General features: G+C 34.4%; 3 protein-coding genes, 1 non-coding gene and 1 pseudogene across 4 annotated transcripts; 3 read left to right on the top strand and 2 right to left on the bottom strand.

The window, feature by feature from the left end:
* Positions 1–2,651: 2,651 nt before the first annotated feature.
* LOC118036597 (nuclear transcription factor Y subunit B-3) lies at positions 2,652–3,648 on the top strand. The gene has a single exon (XM_035042334.2). It carries the CDS (start codon positions 2,897–2,899, stop codon positions 3,488–3,490), a length of 594 nt encoding a protein of 197 aa, XP_034898225.1. The 5' UTR covers positions 2,652–2,896; the 3' UTR covers positions 3,491–3,648.
* Positions 3,649–5,525: 1,877 nt separating this feature from the next.
* TRNAI-AAU (transfer RNA isoleucine (anticodon AAU)) lies at positions 5,526–5,603 on the top strand. The gene has a single exon. It is a non-coding gene; the product is annotated as a tRNA-Ile (tRNA).
* A 342-nt stretch (positions 5,604–5,945) lies between these two features.
* Positions 5,946–9,332, bottom strand: LOC118036589 (nudix hydrolase 2). Its single transcript, XM_035042325.2, has 9 exons — positions 9,075–9,332; positions 8,701–8,963; positions 8,261–8,326; positions 7,982–8,119; positions 7,435–7,512; positions 7,301–7,351; positions 7,139–7,173; positions 6,657–6,765; positions 5,946–6,395 (listed from the first exon to the last, which is right to left on the bottom strand). The coding sequence occupies exons 1-9, from the start codon at positions 9,157–9,159 to the stop codon at positions 6,165–6,167; spliced, it is 1,056 nt and encodes a 351-aa protein (XP_034898216.1). The 5' UTR covers positions 9,160–9,332; the 3' UTR covers positions 5,946–6,164.
* A 965-nt stretch (positions 9,333–10,297) lies between these two features.
* Positions 10,298–12,321, top strand: LOC118036588 (trihelix transcription factor GT-2). Its single transcript, XM_035042324.2, has 2 exons — positions 10,298–10,709; positions 11,275–12,321. Exons 1-2 carry the CDS (start codon positions 10,390–10,392, stop codon positions 12,044–12,046), a joined length of 1,092 nt encoding a protein of 363 aa, XP_034898215.1. The 5' UTR covers positions 10,298–10,389; the 3' UTR covers positions 12,047–12,321.
* A 1,693-nt stretch (positions 12,322–14,014) lies between these two features.
* On the bottom strand, positions 14,015–16,970 carry LOC118036650 (pentatricopeptide repeat-containing protein At4g30825, chloroplastic-like; annotated as a pseudogene).
* Positions 16,971–18,721: the final 1,751 nt, after the last annotated feature.

Genomic DNA, 18,721 nt, shown 5'->3' with positions numbered 1-18,721 from the left:
CTAAAACTCGCACTATGTTGATTCATAATATATAAGTATAATAATTATTAATTATGATAATGATTATATTCATAATTGATCACTTCACGACCGACAGACAAATTATCCGGCTAATAATTTAATTTCACACTAGATATATAGATTAATTTCATTCCTTTATATATATAGTATTTCGTTTTGGTGGCCTTGGTTGCTTAAGTAATTGAATTGAAGGAGTTGAACGTTGACACTCGACCGTCAAAGAAAAGGAGAAGAAAACAAGCTTGAAGATGAAATGAAATGGAAGGGCAAGAGGGTCATATGTACCAGCTAGCATGCATGGCTTCACCAATTGTACAATGGCAGAAGTTGGAAGTTGGAAGGGACGTTGAATGGAGGTTGGTTGCCTACTCTTGTCATCTACGTACGTATTCTCTTTTATAGCTAGGTTAATTAAAGCTTAATTAATTAATTAATTAATCACGTTAAGGGAAAAACCCGTTTACCAAATCTTGAAGCATATGTAGGGCCATAGACAGTTAGACACGTCTCATGAAGTGGGCGGAAGAACACAAGTAACTCTCTCTCTCTCTCTCTACATTTTCATGCCTGCCCTATCTATTCCCATCTACGATATCCAATCTCCCTTGTTTGAAATTATTGAAACAATGTTTTTCCATTGCATTCCCTTAATTTGTTTAATTAGGTTGGGCACGTAATCTCTATCAATCTATATATAGCGCTAAACTAGCAAAACTAATTAAGCATGAGCTTAGTACATTGTCATTAAACTTTGTATAACTTGGTAGATTAACCCAAAACCCGACTAACCAACCCTTGATCCAAGTCGGGTCTCAAGAAAATTCATAATAGAGTTGACCTCATTTAACCCTAGTTAACCTGACAAGTCAACTTGTGATCATATTGATCCGGTCAATTTAAAACCGATTAATTTTAAAAAAAAAATTGAATATTGATCTAGTTCAACCCACAACAACCAGCTTAGTCTATTGATATTGTCTCACATCTATTTACTTTTTAGGGAACACATGAATAATATTCACACAAAAAAAAATTGATGGCAATAGCCATTGTTGATGCTAGGGCTTATTAATTAGAGGAGTGCTCTTTATAATGGGAGTAACTCATTCAGAGAGTCGAAATACAAGATCACTTTTGACTACCAGTTTGCATGTCATTCTACCATGTTTCTTTAGGAAACTAAAGTTGTTTATGTTTATCCAGGGACGCATATAATAGAGCTGTTTGTTATATTTTTTAATGAGAGAGTGTAAGGGTGCAAAACTATTTTTGAATGGTTACAATATCGTTGAGAATTTTCACTTGATAAAAAGATTTGATAAATCCAAGATGAACCAACGATAAAAAGACATCAATTTCTCTTCAATATCTTAGAGTTTCCAAGTCATCAATCATGGAGAAATTTTTTACAGTCACTAATGATTTGGCTACAAGCTATGCTCTTAATGTTCATTGCAAATCAAAGAATGATGATCATAGTTTTAAAATCTAATTCGATGATCGATTTCGGGTAAGGTTCAAGTCACAGGTAGAGTTGGTCATTGACTCAGGTCAATATTATGATAAAAGTAATTATTCTCATAGTTTTAAAACTCAACTCGAAGGTCGACCTGATGTCAAGCCCAAGTAACAAGTCAACTTTACCATTGATAGAGTCAATGTAAAGTTAAAGTGGTTATTATCATAATTTTAAAACTCAACTCGGGAGGTCAATATAAGGCTAGGCCTGGATCACGAGTCAACTTTACCATTGACCGAGTTAATATAATGATAAAAGTGGTTATTATTATAGTTTTAAAACTCGACTCGGGGATCGATCCAAGACCAAGCTCGGGTTACAGATTGGATTAATCATTGACTCGGGTCAATATAAAATTGTTATTATAATAGTTGTAAAACCTAACTCGGAGATCGACCATGGACCAAGCTTGAGTCACATGTTGGGTTGATTATTGATCCAGATAAATAAAAATATAAAAATAGTTATTATTACAGTTTTAAAATCTAACTAGAGGGTCGACCCGGGACAAGATCCATGTTACATGTCTAGATGGCCAACTTGGGTTGACCCGAGAAAGAATAAAGATGATTATTATTATAGTTTCAAAATCAGATTTAGAGGTTAATATAATAATAAAAATAATTATTATTATAATTTTAAAACTCAACTTGGGATTGACTCAAGATAAGGTCTGGATCATGAGTTAAAAGGCTCAACCCAGATTGACCCTAACAACATATAAATAAAAATAATTATTATTATAGTTTTAAAATTATTTTTTTTACTATCATCGTGAATTGATGGCATTATATTAAATGTATGGCCGGTAGAATGAGAGTAAAGCATCTATTATTTTTATGACCTAAAGTATGTATAATAACATAAAATATGTTATTTTAATATAAAGTTGACAAGTAAATTTATCATAGTGTTAAATATTTTGGTTTAACCCCACCATTAATCCAAGTGGACATCTCCATAAACAGTAAGTCAACCTTTACAATCCTTCAATTTCCAGATCTAACGGCCAATAATCAAACATCCACATGTAAGAAACTTATCAATAAATGTCGGTCCAAAACCATCCATCCCACACAATATAGCCTAACAAAACAAATAATATTAATAATTTGCTTATAATATATAGTATGAAAATTAAAATTAAGCTCAAACTTACCCTTCCCTTTAGCCAAGCAAACTTTCCAAATTCCCTTATAACTCTCATCATCCTCTTCAAACCCTACCTACCTAGCTTTTCTCTTTTATATATCTTCTTCAAATTCTAACCTCAAGTTTTTTTTTTTTTGTAATATTTATTTATATAATTCATAAAACAAAGCCAAACCCAAGAATCTTTAGGTAAGTTTAGGGTTCATGGCTGATTCAGACAATGAGTCTGGAGAGCAAAACAACAGCAATACAAACTACAGTACTGAGACTTCACCAAGAGAGCAAGACAGGCTCTTGCCCATAGCCAATGTCAGCAGGATCATGAAGAAAGCTTTACCAGCTAATGCAAAGATTTCAAAGGATGCTAAGGAGACTGTGCAAGAGTGTGTGTCCGAGTTCATTAGCTTCATCACTGGAGAGGCATCAGATAAGTGTCAACGAGAGAAGAGGAAGACAATCAATGGTGATGATCTGTTGTGGGCCATGACAACTCTAGGGTTTGAAGATTATGTTGAGCCTCTGAAGATTTACTTGCAAAAATTTAGAGAGATGGAAGGAGAGAAGACTGCTGCCATGGGAATAGTTAGGCAAGGCGATCAAAGAGATGGTACTGCCGGAGATGGTGGTGTTGTGAATAGTGGAAATCCTGGGGGTGGGTTTGGTGGAGGTGGGGGCAATAATATGTATGTTGGGATGCAGTCAAGTATGGCGATGATGGGACATCACCATTATCAGCACCGTCATCCAGGGAATATGTATGGTCCTGGTAGTGGAGCTCCTTCTGGTAGGCCAAGCTAGTAATTAGCTAGGGTTACAGTTGTTTTTACTACTTTTTTATATTTTTCTCTTCTAATTATCATGTCAATAGTACGGGCAAAGATAATGCTTGATGATGCTTTCCATGGGGTTGTAATTTTCTTTTATAATTAGATATTAGTGGGTGGTTTGATGGTCCATTTTGTGAAAGAAACAAGGACAGTGAAATGGGTCTAGCAGGATATGTGGAAATATAAATAAAATATATTTTTTTTCTCTTAACTAAAAGAATGTGTCTTCCACGTTTATTAATATTTTTACATGTAAATTACTTTTTTTATATACGTGTGAAAAAGACTTTATATATATATATAGAAGTGATAGAGTATTTGTGTTTGATATTAAAAGAATAAAGTGAAAGATATAAAAATAAATCTATTTTTTAAATAATGTTTAAATGAATTTATGTTTTTTTTTAAAAAAAAAAAAACAAGAAAGACATGGAAACATATCTCCTTTATCTTAATTAATTATATATGTTTGTTATGTTCTAAAATAGTAATAATGAATAAAAAAACAAACATGATTTCTTTTGGTACTCTTGTATAAGTAATAAAGGATTGAAATTTGAAAGGAAAATGCATTTTTTATTATTATTCTTTGTTTTTCTACACAAAGGATAACGTGAATTATTTTTGTTTATCCACAATTTATCTGATTAATAGAAAGAGCCAAGCCACCCATTCCTTTCTCATTTGTCTCCTTTCGAATTTGGCTGCTTTATAGCACAATTATTCAACTTTTTTTCTCCACATACTTATTTTTCTTCCCTTCCTTTTCAATAAAATTACAGAATATACTAGTTTGTTGGCTATGCTAAGGTTTTCTTTTTGTAGATTAACGTGGATAATCAGGTTAATTTATGCATATCTCAACTAATTTTATGGATTCTAAAGTTAACAAACATATAAGTCTTTAGTGGTCCTGAGAGGACTTGAAATCGTGATCATTAAGGAGCAAACTTAAAGCATGATCAGTTGACTAAAATCATGGACTCCACTAATTTAACAATTTTTTTTTGTTTTTTTTTGAACTTATTTTTTATTTAATGATATAATAACAAAAATAGATACTTATAAAACTGAACACCAATCAAATACTAGGGCATTTGTTTGAGAGTGCAATAATTTTATAAAAAATAAACTAAAAAAATATGAAGATATTCAAAATCAACTAAATGATATAAAAAAATTGAAAAAAAAAAAGCTAAAAATGATCCAATCAAGAGATAAAAAAAAAATGGAAGATAATTTTTTTTTAAAAAAAAAAATGTCTAACTCGTTGGGTCAATTATGAAATCTCTCAACTCAACTCCTTGTTTATCTTAAATTTAAAATCAACCTATGAGAAAGTTGTCCTAACATGACCTATCTAGTCTACTTGATATATATAGGTCCAAATACAACTTAGAAGATCAATAAAAAGTAAGGATTGGCTTAAAAAAAATCTCAAGATGATGTTTGTTTTTAATATTAAGATGATGATATATTGGATCAACCGTGTGTGAATATAAATTATGACTTATTAAAAATTAAACACCAATAAAATATTGAGAAGTCTATTTATGATGATAATAATCTTATAGAAAATAAATCAAAATAAATTATATAGATTAATTTAAATTTAATAAAATATTAAAGAATAAAATTTAAAAAAAAACTAAAATTGAATCAATTGAAAAAAAAATAGAGGATAGAATTTAGAAAGAAAAAAAAATAAGATATTGTTCATAAAAAGAGTGAAGGAGCTGGGGGTTTTACCGTAGTTCTTTTAACAGAGTAAACAATACCCTTCCATCTGTTGTATTTTATATATATGTATGTATGTATGCATGTATACATACACTGTAATCATATTCATACGTACATAGGCAAGAGTTTACTCCATTGATATGAAACCAAGTGCACTTTTGTGACTGTATTCTACAGCCAACAACATAAATAATGCGTTCCCTCTGTACATAAATTTCATATTGTTTATCATATTAAATATATATGAAGTAAGACTCCCAGCATCTGGCCTATTAGCTCAGTTGGTTAGAGCGTCGTGCTAATAACGCGAAGGTCGCAGGTTCGTTCGAAACCTGCATGGGCCAATTTTGACATCTTCCTCCACCCCCCTTTTTCTTGGTGTCTAAGTTCGCATCTTCTCAAAGCCTCACCAACTCTCTGTATGCTTTCCAGCCAAGCTCGAAGAAAGACTCGTAAGATATATATATATATATATATATATATATATAATATATATATATATATATATTTTTATTATTATTATTATTCTTTAGCATGGCCTTCTTTTCTCACAAAAAGATTTGGGACTTCGAGCACGGCCATGGCTAATGTAACCAGAGATTTTAGTTTTATAAAGTGGCCTCAAAATGAATGGCAATATGTACTAGCTCTCGTTCGTTGTTCAAATTTCAGAAAGAGAGATGATGTGATGATGAACAAGGATTTTACTAATTGATAATGGCAGCCCGTAGAGCGGCAGTGTACAACTAATGGATCAAATATTGCCCTAATACAATCACTAAATTACTTTTTTTTTCCTAAAAGAATGCGTTAACGTTATTGTTTGTTCTAAAAATAAATGAAATTACAGATATTGAATCTTCTTCTTAGTATAATTCTGAGGGTCATTCAGGCCATGCTGTTTCCTAGAATATATATTTCTGAGTTGTGAGAGACATTCTGACTTCACTGCCTTTCAGGTCTCGATCATTCAAGTACAGATAGCTTTTCTGATCTGGAAGTTTTGATGCGATGGGTACCGGAGAAAACCCAAAATAGGTTTCATCTTCCTTTGCTTTGCATATGTCAACTATCTGCTTCGAAAGTTCATGCGTTTGGACGAATGGCTGCGCTACATAATCATCCCATGGCATCCACTGCAATTACAAGTATTAATGTAAGGGTTTCTAGCTAGAGCAGCTGGCATTCAGGTTGTTCAAACATTAAAATGCATAATATCTATTAGTATAGAATATATTCAGCTAAGTGGAACAGAATCTGCAGGGTTTTTTTTTTTTTTTTTTTTCTTGATTGGGGTAGGAGTGGGGTTTCTGTGGAGCTTTTGGCCACCACAACCAGTCCTCTGCTCCCTTTGACAACACTTTTGTATTGGAAAAACTTCTTAGACAGAAAGTCACCTGAGCATCCTCTATTTCTGACTCCTGCTTCTGGATGTCAAAGGAGAGGGGTCGTAACATGCATACAAAGATTAAATCTGACTTCCCAAAGAATGATTTGTGGCTTTGCCTGCAAGTTACATGAAGAGAAAAGAAGTAAATTTCAGAAAAAGACCAGTTCCAATTCCAAAAGACAAGCTTTCAAAGCGAAAAGCAAAAATATTGTTTATTCTCTGATCGAATGTTGCTTTCAGATGCATGTTCAGGCCAAAATACTCGTTAAAGGAGTTCGCTGTGCCACATGAAAACACGTTGTTTCCCTTTGCAAGTTAAATAACTATCACTGGTAATAAAACTAGCCAATACATGCTCACACAAACCACATCACAAAACCATGGAACTAAGGCATGGAGAGGCAAATATAAGGAGCAAACTTAAACTGAAGGAATGCATTGATGTGGTTTGGATGCAGATGATAAATAATATTCTAGTAAATTGCATACCGGAATGCTAGTACTTCCACAAATTCCGTATCAATCTGTCAAGACAAAAAGAAACATGGAATGTCGTTACATCATGTCAGGGAAAAATATGCTTCGTTCATATTAGCGATAAATGTGCAACTCATTTCACTTTAGCATACAGGTTAGACAACAGTGACTTACAGCTGTCTCTTCTTTGACTTCTCTTATTGCACCTGCACGTATGTCTTCTCCCTGGAGAATAGAAAGTTCTTTAGTGGTGACCCCACACGACGATGTTATATGTGTGATGGAAAAAAATTAAATCATGAACCTACCTCGTCCACAGTTCCAGTAGGGAGCTTCCATATACCTGTCCCTCGAAATATGCCATATTTCTCTTGGACCACGAGCACCTGGGAACGAAAATTGCAATTATATTTTGAGAAAACAACATTCAGAGACCCCCACGGTATCAACTGTACTGTATTCTTTTCAAATGAGAGATCAAATAATCATTTCACACCTACTGTAGCATCGGAACTTGGATTTTGTAAGAATGGACAAAGCAAAAGGTCTGAAAAGTAAAAGTAGGAAGCAAATGCAGGAAATGAAATCTATCAAACTTAGTAGTGGTTCCCACTCCCTCAAGCACACTTCTGATGAAGGATCAAGATTTCTTATAATACAAGTACCCCTATGTTTCCAACATAGCAGCAGCACCAGTAGCTGTAGCTATTAGTTAAGGTCACCCATATGTGGACTTTTAGGCTTTAGCAAGAAGCAAATGAAACTTTGATCACATCCACACAAAAGGCACTTCCCATGCAAACCCCTTAACTTTATTGCAACAAGTTATCAAGAAAAATAGATATGGAGAATTACCTCTCTCTTTTTGTTCATGACAAATGCACCAATAGTCACACGGTGAGAGGCATTCGCTGGAAGAGTATGAGAACCTTCAGGGATCCAGAAAGCAAGCATCAAGTATTTTGGCTCTGCATGGTGGAACCAGAACCCTTCCTGAACAGTAAATAAAAAAATGGAGGTTAATTGACTAGACAGGCTAACTATACCAGTTTTTTTTTGGTTTTTTAATCTTACTTGAGCAACTTTAGAGCATCGTGAGCTCATGACTGCAATTTATACAGGCAGAAAAGTTACCTTGACAGCAGCTTCTACAAGATTGACCAGTTGAATAGGTACTTTGATCCAAACACCCCTCTTACCCTGCAAAACATGTTCAAGTGCATTAAACATTAAAACCAAAACAGCGTTAGACAGAAATGCATCTAATATACACGGAAAACAGACTTCAGTTGTCCATGCAGTGCACTCTTGAGGTTTCTAAGAGCATATGCCCTGTAGCTCAAATTTCGAATTGGCCTTTCTCCAATTCTAAAGAAATCTTAAATTTCACGTACAATCCCAAAATATCCCTGATGCTTTCTGTACACTCAGTAATAAAAAGCCAGAACAGAGAAGAAACAACCCCCAAAAAACTCCAAATTCAGAATCAATAACAGCAAACTGATGCTAAAACATTTATCAACAAGAACCCAACTTTAACAAAACGCAACAGAATTGATAAAACCAATGAATACCTGACTTCTCCATAAAGCAATTGAAGCTTTAAGCATTGAAGCAAACACCTTTAAATCCATAGCCTCGCTCAATTCCACAATGACACCTCCAAAGTCATCATTGACTGAGTCAAGCAACTTAACCTGTTGCACTTCTTCATTCTCAACCAACACTTGCTCCATTCCAGATTTTGAACACGCCAAAACTGCCATTGAACTTGCAACAACAGCAATTCTAGCTCTGACCCAGATGCCAAAAACTAAAACGGAATGAACTTTACACACTACAACAAAAGAAAATACAAAACAAAGCAAAACCCGGTAATTAAAATTCAAAAAATCAAACATTTACACAAGCTTGGACAGCTAAACACAAGAATGATTAAAAATTTTACCCGCTGACGAGTGTAGGGTATTTCTTCCGAGAGGAAAAATGACTGCTGAAGAGAGGAATGAACGAGGAGAGAAGCATCTGATCATAAATTTATAGTGGGAGAGGAACAAAAATCGAAGGTTTAAACTTTAAACAAAAGATGGCCCTTTTCCTTTACATTTACATGATTGATATCGTGGGTTTAGGGCCTTAAGACTTTAATTTTGTTTGTTTGCTGGGTATTATATGGAAAACATTGAGTGTTTGAAGGATAGATTATGAATATTTCATACTTTGAATATGACTCCAAACTTTATTTCAACAAGAAAAATTGCTACCTCCACCGAGTAGTTTACTTTTACTACATCATACTTTTATTTTTTTTAATAATGTTTTCTTGGACGAACTTATGTGTAAACTACTGTATGATTTCATTCGAGTTTCAGATGATTCATCCATACTTGTTCATAGAAATTACTTTGTAATCATCTCTAACTACAGGAAATAGTGTTATATACGAGTCTCAAAGTAATTACATTATATTGTTTAAGAACTAAAATAAGATATTCAAGTTGTGAAAAGTCAAATTTTCATGAATCAGTAAATCTTATGTGTATTCGACTATGTTAGAAAGATAGTTTAATCGAGAAATTAAGTGATTGTAATGGTAAGATATTCTTGTCACAATTTTTTTTTAAAAAAAAAAAAACTATAAAGATATTTAAAAATTATTATTTATAAATTAGAAGTATTTTTTAAAAACTTGACTTGGTGGAACGACTCAATATCTAGATCGGTTGAGTTTTCAATAATAAAAAAAAAAATTAACATATGATCCAATTAATCCAGAAAAAAATACAATCAAAATCCTTTGATTTTTTTTTATTTTTTTTAAAATTAATATTAATTTTATTTTTTTATAAAAAAAATTAACTTAATTTAAGGATAAATAATATCATTTTGATTTTTTAAAAAAAATAATAAACTAAAAACTAAATTTTATTCTAATAACTGAGTTGTGAGTTTAAAATATATTTTTAATTGGATTAAACCAAATTAATATCATAATTTTTTTTTTCTTCAACGGTCAACATTCTCAGTCAACCCTCCAGGCGATAATCTATTTGAGAAGAGACCCAGGACAAAACTTGTGTAAATATGCAAAAACAAGAAGGCCAAATATATAAATTCAAAAACTCCTCCTTTTTATTTTTTTTTTTACCTCCTTTTATTTTATTTTTTACTACTGCTAAAAACCTCACATTTCACCTTCTCCGCAGCCAAAAAAAAAAAAAAACAACTGAAACGCCGCCAATTTTTTTAATCAACAGTAAAAAATGGATTTATTAATTACCGGTGACCGGCAAATACAAAACCCTAACGACTTTCCTCTTCAGATAACTCCATTCCCGCCCACCGGCAACTTTACTATCCCCACTTCAGCCGCAGCTCCTTCGGCGGCGGAGGCGGGGTCGAGTGAGGTTGCCACCTTGCCTCCGCAGAAGCTCCGTCCGATTAGAAGAACTGACAGGGTTCCGTCGAGCTCTAGGGAGGACGGGGGAGAGAGTCTGAGGGGTTTGGTTAGTGGACAGCCGAGTGAAGTGGCGGCTGATGGTGGTGGTGGGTCGGGTGGAGGTTTAATTGATGATGAATTTAGGTAAAGTTTAGATTTTTTTTGTTAGTTAATTATTTTTTTCTTTTTTTATTTTGCTTTCTGCAAAGTTTTTTTTTCATTTATTATTAATCTTTAGTCATGTTGATAATATTTAAGACTGACCCTTTTTTGAAGATATTAAGAAAAGGTGGTAATTTTTAAGTTATAGTTTGCTTAGAATGTTAGGTAATGCAATAGTACATTGAGACAGTTTGATGTTTCTAATTAAGGTAAGGAAGTGGGCAATTTGTATGTTTACGTAATAGTGATTAGTGTGCCCTTTCTTATTAAGGTAGGGAAGTGGGCAATGTGTATGTTTATGCAATAGTGATCAGGTTGATGTTTTGCGGATCATCGTGATCCAAATGCATATGCTGTTTGTATGGGGTTGAGGATTGCTATGATGGTAGAAATTATTGGCTCTTTGATAAGTTGAGGGACAGATTGATTCGAGAGTGTAAACCAAACCCACCCGGGATTGTGTTTGTGCAGTAGTAGTCATACTAGCAGTCTAGATCCAACAAGTGTTTTTGGGAAACTGAGTTAATGTGGTTTTGTTTGTTTTCAGCTTATCTTCGAGTGATGGAATCTGTGATGATTTATCGGTTGGTGTGGGTGAATCTGTTGGTCGGAAGAGAAAGAGGAAATCCAAGATTGAGAAGTTTTTGGAGAGTTTGGTGATGAAAGTGATGGAGAAGCAGGAGGAGATGCATAAACAGTTGGTAGAGATGATAGAGAGTAGAGAAAGGGAGAGGGTGATAAGAGAAGAAGCTTGGAAACAGCAAGAGATGGAAAGGATGAAAAGGGATAGCGAGGCTAGGGCTCAAGAGACTTCTCGTAACCTTGCTCTCATTTCCTTCATCCAGAACATGACGTCGGGTCATGTTATCGAAGTCCCTCAACCATCAATGACAATCTCACACATGGTGAATGATGGAGGCCATGCTGATGCTCCCATTCAAAATGATTTTATGGGTGACCTCAGTAATCAAAGATGGCCGGAAGCTGAGGTGCAAGCACTTATAATGCTTCAAACTGCTTGGGAACAACAGTTGCGAGTTGCAGGTTCCAAAGGGACTAATATTTGGGATGCAATATCTGCTGGAATGTACAATATGGGCTACAACCGCACTGCGAAGAAGTGTAAAGAGAAATGGGAAAACATCAACAAGCACTTCAAAATGTCACTGGGAACTGCCCCAAAGAAACCATTTCAAAATAGTACAGTGAGCCCTTATTTTCCGGAATTGGACACGTTATACAATGATGATTTTGTTAATCTGGGAAATGGCTCTGCCAATACAGACAATCAAGCTAACTGCGCCCTGGGTAAAGGTTGAAAATCTCAAACTGTTTCAAGTCTTTGGCTGTCTCCCAGCATCATCAAAAGAACAACCAGGGACCTGAAATTTATATTTCTCGAATCTTACCTTGATGTGATTTCTGGTCCATTTATGCATCTGTATTAACTTAGAGTAGAACTTCATTGAGATGTTATTGACTGTTCTTGCATGAGCTATGCATTGCAGGGGAAAATTATGATTGTATGAATTGTTCTTCCAATAACATTCATAGGAGCATTCTAGCCATTTGCTTCCTTGTGTTTCAAATCCTTTATTCAACGAGTACTGTGATTTCTTTAGCTTTCAGGGAGATTCTTTCTGCTGAATATGATTGTGTTTTGATATTCATGGCAATAGATCTTCCATGCTATAGATTCAGCATTCAGGGGTGATAAAAATTTTGGATTTTGCATATGTTACAAGCCAGAACCGAAAAGGTGTTTTATCTTCCAATTGATATGAAGATATCAAAACCTGACTCTTCGCTGAATAAGAGAAAGTGGGCACAAAATATAATGAGAAAAAAGAGAATTAGGACATCAAAACAAAATTCACTATCTGATATCAATGTGTTGTTCAATTGCCATCGCAAAAAGCCATAAAAAGGGAGGAAAAAAGCAAGAGAAAAGGAGTCGCATCATGTCAAACGGGTTCTTTCCTTCCTTATTCAGCAAGACAATACGCAACAAGATTCACTAATTTCATCAAATGCTGTAATGGATCTTCACTCTTCATGGCTGCTTGAATCTTGAAAAACTCGTGCAGTTCAATAGACTAGAATGTGACAGAATTCATCATGGCAACCCAACATCACCACACAAACAGTGCAAGGACAAAAGAATATAAGAGGGTGAAGAGAGGAATAATTGAAAATAGAAAAATCAGTATCTCAGGTGGTTCTGGCTGAATGTAATATGGAAATACCAATATGGATGATGTTATCAGTAAGGCCATGAGAAACAAAGAAAAGATTCTAGGACCATTAGCCATGCCAACAACACACCAGAAAAGAGACATACACAAGTCTGGTTATACAGATGAGAGGGTTACAGATCAAACATTTAATTCACACTTCGGTTATGTTTTGAGAAACAGCAATGACCCATTTAATGCACAGGCAAGAACTAAGCAAATTATCCCCTTTGGATCCTCTCATGCACCAGTTATAGGATGATGTGGGAATGTAAATCTAACCCTAATCAACATTAATGATTGTAATTATGGTAAATAGAACAAAATGAGGGAAGCACATGCAAGTAAAAACCCTCCATGTATCAACCTGTCGCTAAACTCGTAATATTTGAGTCTGAAATGACATGGCTCTTGCAAAATCATAGTTTCTTGTAATTGATGTGCCAAAGCATAAGGAACAACTCTATTTTCTGATATGAACATGGGCAGGAATATAAATTAATTACTGATACAGAAGACATTTTCTTGGACACATTTTATTTCCTCTTGTCCCTTTCGTTGGAAGAATTGATGTCTCATTTAACTCAGTTCGGTTTACAGGAAAAAAAACTAAGTAACTTAGAAATGCAAACATCTCACTAAATCTCATTACTTCCCCAGAGAGAATGCACAAGACTGAAACTCTAAAGGCAGAAATAATTGGTGCAGTGACTTTCTTGACTCTGTGATATCCGCATCATCATTTGAGTTTTCAATGTTGATTTATCAACTGGCCTTTTCACTTCTGCATAACCATCTTCTGAGAGCAAGACAGGCAAGGATTCTTCACCTTTTACAACATCGTCTATTAGTTTGGCAAAGAGCCAGTTTCACCCAACTGTTCAGAATCTTGAGACTGTGTAGTAGAACAAATAATTATCAGCTAAGTACTTCCCTTGAACAAGGATGAAAGCAAAATACCTGATATACAGTATGAAAGAACAAGAAAAAGTTTTATTATTCTGGAAAGGAAACAAGTTTTGTGGTAGCTATAAAAAACAGGAAATTCGCACTCTAACATATGCGTGACCATCAGCAATGACAGTTAAATAAGACTCCCTGCCATTGTTCTGATTTGCATCAATCATTTAAATGAATTTATCACAAGCCATGCCCAAGTGAAATCAGATGAAAGGGTGGTAATCAGTCTAAAAGAACCTTGGTGGGCATCCAGTTCTGTCTCTTTGGTACACAAACAGTACACACGAATAAAATGGACAGAAAAAATTAGAGCCACTTTTCTCATATATCATCAAAGTAGATGGTTATTTCAGGAGAGGTGGTAGTAGAAGCACGTAGACAGTAATATCTCACATTGGGTTGCAAAACATCAGATACATCAAGTAGGATCCATGCCCAGGCTCTTTCTGACTGTGGAGGAGAGTCATTGATGCAGAGATTATTGAAAAGGGAAAACTATATGTACTTTAGTTGTGTGTACTTCATAGTCTCCTCTGCTTCATCCACAAAGACCATTTAACAGCCTCCAAGTATTTATCATTCTGCTGCAATGCAGTAATCAGATTGGTGGAGGTTATCTCATCAGGTTCTATCCCATTTTGCCTCATTTCCTTGACCAAACACACAGCATCTTCAACCGTTTCAGCAATTCCATATGCCTTTATCAGTGTGTTATAGCTACACAAATCAGGTCTCAGTCCACATTCTCTAAGTCCTGTCAGCACACCTGCAACTTCATCAATCGATCTTTGCTCTCCGTAGATATTCATCATAATGTTGTACTTCATTCTCTGAAAGACACTTCTAAAACTCTCCATATGACCTTCTTTCCCATAGGCATCCAATGTGCAGTTGTAGGCATCGAGGGAATTTGAAAAACCATCAGATTGCATAGAGTGTATGGTTTATGCCATATTCTTGAAGTCTTGATGTAAGAGAGTACATCAACCAAACCTCGTTTTCTAGCCATCATGAACAATTCCCTAGCTTTATTGAAAAACTCAGCCTTTGCATAAACATCAAGCATGTCATTGAAGGAGATAGGATTAGGATTAAAACCACGCTGAAGCATCTCATTGAAAAGTCTGGAAAGTTCATTAACTGAAAGAGCACGAGCACAGCAGTTTATGAGACAATTATACAACTCCTGATCCCAAACAACTCCACTCTTCAAGATCTAGCAACGCAGATCTTTTAACTTATCCACCATTCCACACTTTTGGTAAATGCAAAGCGTGTCCCGGAACATATAATGTCTGGAACTATGTCCTTTTCCCTCTCCATTGTTTCTAGAACAGAGCGAGCATCTTTCAAGGATCCAGCCTTGACATACATTCTTACAACAATGCTGAAAGCGATCACATCTAAAGCAATTCCAGAAGATTTTAACTTTTGATAAAGTTTTTCTCCCTCTTTAAATTGACCCATAGTAGTGTAAATGTCAATCATAGTACATGAGATGTGCAAATTTGGCCTACCATCAGATTTGGGCATCAAAGTGTATATCTTAACAGCATTCTCAAGATGGCCCAACTCCTTGCACGAGCAAATTAACAAACAACGATACAAGTTATCCTCAAAAACCGGATCATTCCACTTTTTGTCCTCCAGCACTTTTATAACCTCATCAGCCAAAGGGTTTTTTACATAAGCAATGAATTCTGGTTAATCATAACATGTTGATAGAACGAACCTTTCAAAAGAAGAGGGATTTTATCAATCTTTCCGACCACCTCATTTGCTTTCAAAAGAGTTCCAAGGATTGAGGAATACAGGCACACCCCATCTCCAGCATATCATAAAGAGTTCTGCAAGCACCCTCTTCATCCCCATGCTGAACTTGCAAATTTATTAGTGTACAAGTTGGACGAATTAGGCTTGAATCCCAACCGCTTGAGCTCCTTAAAGTACCATTCTGCCTCCTTGTAATTGCCAACTCGACCCCAGCCTTCAATCATAGAACGGTAGGTTGTTTCATCAGGCTCTAATCCACTATTTTGGATGCCTGAGAACAGCCATTGCACACCAAACATATTGGATACCTTTCCATAACCAGTAATCAATATATCGCATGCAACAGTATTAGGGGAAAACTTGGCTTCTTGCAATGAAACCAACACCTGCTCCGCCTTCTCTAACTTTCCTTGCTGACTATAAGCATTGAGCAAAACCAACCAATTCTCCAAATTTAACACCACCTTATTCTCTCATCAAGCCAATAACCGCTTCTGCCTTGTCGAGCAAACTTAAACGTGTATAAATAGAGATCATAGCAGAGCAAGCAGACTGACATGTTATCCCAAAACTCCTCATTTCAGAGAAAGCAAATTCTGCCTCCTCAACATTCCAATCCTTTCGGTAGAGCCCCATGACCATACCAAAAGTAGCAATATTTGGCTGAACCTCGGAGTTCCAACATCATACCAAACCATTTCCTACTCCACTCCACATTCCCCCGTTTCGAACACGAGTAAATGAGAGTGTTAGAAACTCGGCAATCCAACTCAGAACCAAAACTTCTCACTCATTTCCCTGATCATCCTCTCAGAAGTGTCCCAATCTTCCCTTGTACCCACCACTCGAAAAACAACGTTGTAAGCATTAACATTCTTTCCAAGCTTCCCATTACTCCTCATCCACTCAAAGAACCTCAGAGTTTTTCAATCACTGCTACACTTCTCAAGCCATTTCAAAACATCATTACATTTCTCTAAGCTCAAATTAGACCCAATAACAGAGTAACTAACATCCAAATCACCATCATGCACAAAAAGATCCTCCCTTTCTAATCTTCTACCATTCCTTCTATAACCAAACTTAAAACCCTCTTCCCTTTTAGTCCCTTTCTTATCACCCCTATACTTAATTTTCCTCTCCTGTTTAAAATCTATGTCCTTTGCTCATTCCCATCAGCCAAACCTTCCGGAAGTGACAAAAAAATGGTCCTTTTCAGAAAATTCAGTTTGGATTCTAGACGCCTTAACAACACTAAATCTACCCAAAGAAACATGTTTTTTTTTTTGGTCTCCATTGTCTCTATTTCTATTTTTTGTTTCTAAATTGTGACCAAACATTACATTACAATAAAATTTAAGTTTATTTATAATTAACATTTGATATTATAAAAACAACTAAAAAAAATGGGGTTGGTTAAACTATTCATATGAAGATTAAACCATGTTAATATATAGTTTTTTATTGTTTTGATAACAATTTAGTTAGTTATCGCGCAGGTTTGAACATAAAGGCCATGAGTTCAAGTGAGATGCATGTAGCAATATTTTTTTTTAGATGACAGGTATATTTTATTTTCCATTAGGCACATAACTCTTTTTTTTATCGTTCTCTTTTTTTATCTTTTGTTTATTTTTTAATTATATCTTTTAAATATAATGTTTTTATTTAATTTTATCATTTAATATTGAAGGGATGGTAATACCTTTTAATTTTTTAAAAAAAGATGTCACAAGTAACATATCATAAAAAAATGAATAACATTTAATATATTGAAATTAATAAGTAAAAAAACAGTAAAAAAAAATCTTAAAATAAAAAAATGTTGATTAATTAATTAATAAAAAACACAAAATTGAACCAAAAATCTTATATTTACAAGTGGCTCAAAAGTGGTTATCTACACAAAAAAATTATTGGTTCATCTAATTATACCTTAAACAAAGAGAAGTAATTAACTGTAAATACAAAATGCATGGCAACGTACTGCCCTACCAAGCCAACCGTTGCCTCCTTCCACCAAGAGCCACCATGCAACTCTATATATTCCTCTCCCTTTTCATCATTCGATGATATATTGCTTTTACACCCACAAAACTTCTGCTGCTCCTCCTTGTTTCTGCAAACTCTGCACTCTACACAGTCTTGGTTTTGTTCTGATACAAGTTTTATGAATCTTGATGCATGTTCAACAACATGATGGAAGAAGATTATGGATGGGGAACTTGTTCAACAATGGTTCTCTTGATGGTTGCTGCTATTCTCTTGTTTGCTCCATTGGTAATGGATTCTTTGGAACCTCCTTCTGCTTTGATGATACTTCTTATTCCAGTGATTCTGGTGGCCGTTCTTTACTTCCTCCATGAAGCCTCTGATTAAGTGAAGATCAAGAGATTTCAATCACCTTTTGCTTCTTCTTTTTTCTCCTTTTTTTTTTTTTTTTGTGCATGTAAGCGTATGGGGATCAATTTGGGTATTGAGTTAATGTTTTCTCTTTTTTAATTCTATGCATTAAAAAATAGAAAAATCTTGTTTGTTTAATTGATGATGATTTCTTGTTAATATACTGGATATTATTTATGTAAGCGTGATGGATTTTCTTATTTATTTCTTTTGTTGCAATTTATGTAAGTTTAAGGTTGTTTTTCCATAACAATTAAAGCAATAATTTATTAATTTTATCTAGAATTCATTTTGGTTTGTTCGGTTTTTACTTATAAAAACAAATTAAATTAAAATTTTATAAAATACAAAATATGAAACTTGAAACCAAAACAAAACCAGTTCCAAACGACTAGTTTCGATTTAGTTCAATTTTGTTACATTATATTAAAAATCAAAATCAACCAACTAGTTTTGATTTTATTCAGTTCAATTCAGATATTTTCTATTAAAAACTTTTTATTTTATTTTTTACTTTCTATTCAGATCGATTTGATGTGTTTGGTTTTGGTTCAATATGTTTTTTTTTTAACTAATTTGGTTTGGTTGAGGTTTTTTTTTTTCAGACTTATAAAACCAATCCCA

Source organism: Populus alba, chromosome 16, assembly GCF_005239225.2.
Source record: "Populus alba chromosome 16, ASM523922v2, whole genome shotgun sequence".
Lineage (NCBI taxonomy): Eukaryota > Viridiplantae > Streptophyta > Magnoliopsida > Malpighiales > Salicaceae > Populus > Populus alba.
The sequence above is the reverse complement of the archived record's forward strand: the minus strand, read 5'-3'. Positions and strand labels throughout refer to the sequence as shown.

What these genes read in the sequence shown, in the direction of transcription:
- LOC118036597 (XM_035042334.2), top strand. Translation starts at nt 2,897, where the DNA reads ATGGCTGATTCAGACAATGAGTCTGGAGAGCAAAACAACAGCAATACA.
- LOC118036589 (XM_035042325.2), bottom strand. Translation starts at nt 9,159, where the DNA reads ATGATCAGATGCTTCTCTCCTCGTTCATTCCTCTCTTCAGCAGTCATT. An exon ending in TTGTAGAAGCTGCTGTCAAG is followed by an intron (nt 8,120 to 8,260) that starts GTAACTTTTCTG and finishes TTTACTGTTCAG; the next exon opens with GAAGGGTTCTGGTTCCACCA. An exon ending in CTACTGGAACTGTGGACGAG is followed by an intron (nt 7,352 to 7,434) that starts GTAGGTTCATGA and finishes TCTATTCTCCAG; the next exon opens with GGAGAAGACATACGTGCAGG.
- LOC118036588 (XM_035042324.2), top strand. Translation starts at nt 10,390, where the DNA reads ATGGATTTATTAATTACCGGTGACCGGCAAATACAAAACCCTAACGAC. An exon ending in TTAATTGATGATGAATTTAG is followed by an intron (nt 10,710 to 11,274) that starts GTAAAGTTTAGA and finishes GTTTGTTTTCAG; the next exon opens with CTTATCTTCGAGTGATGGAA.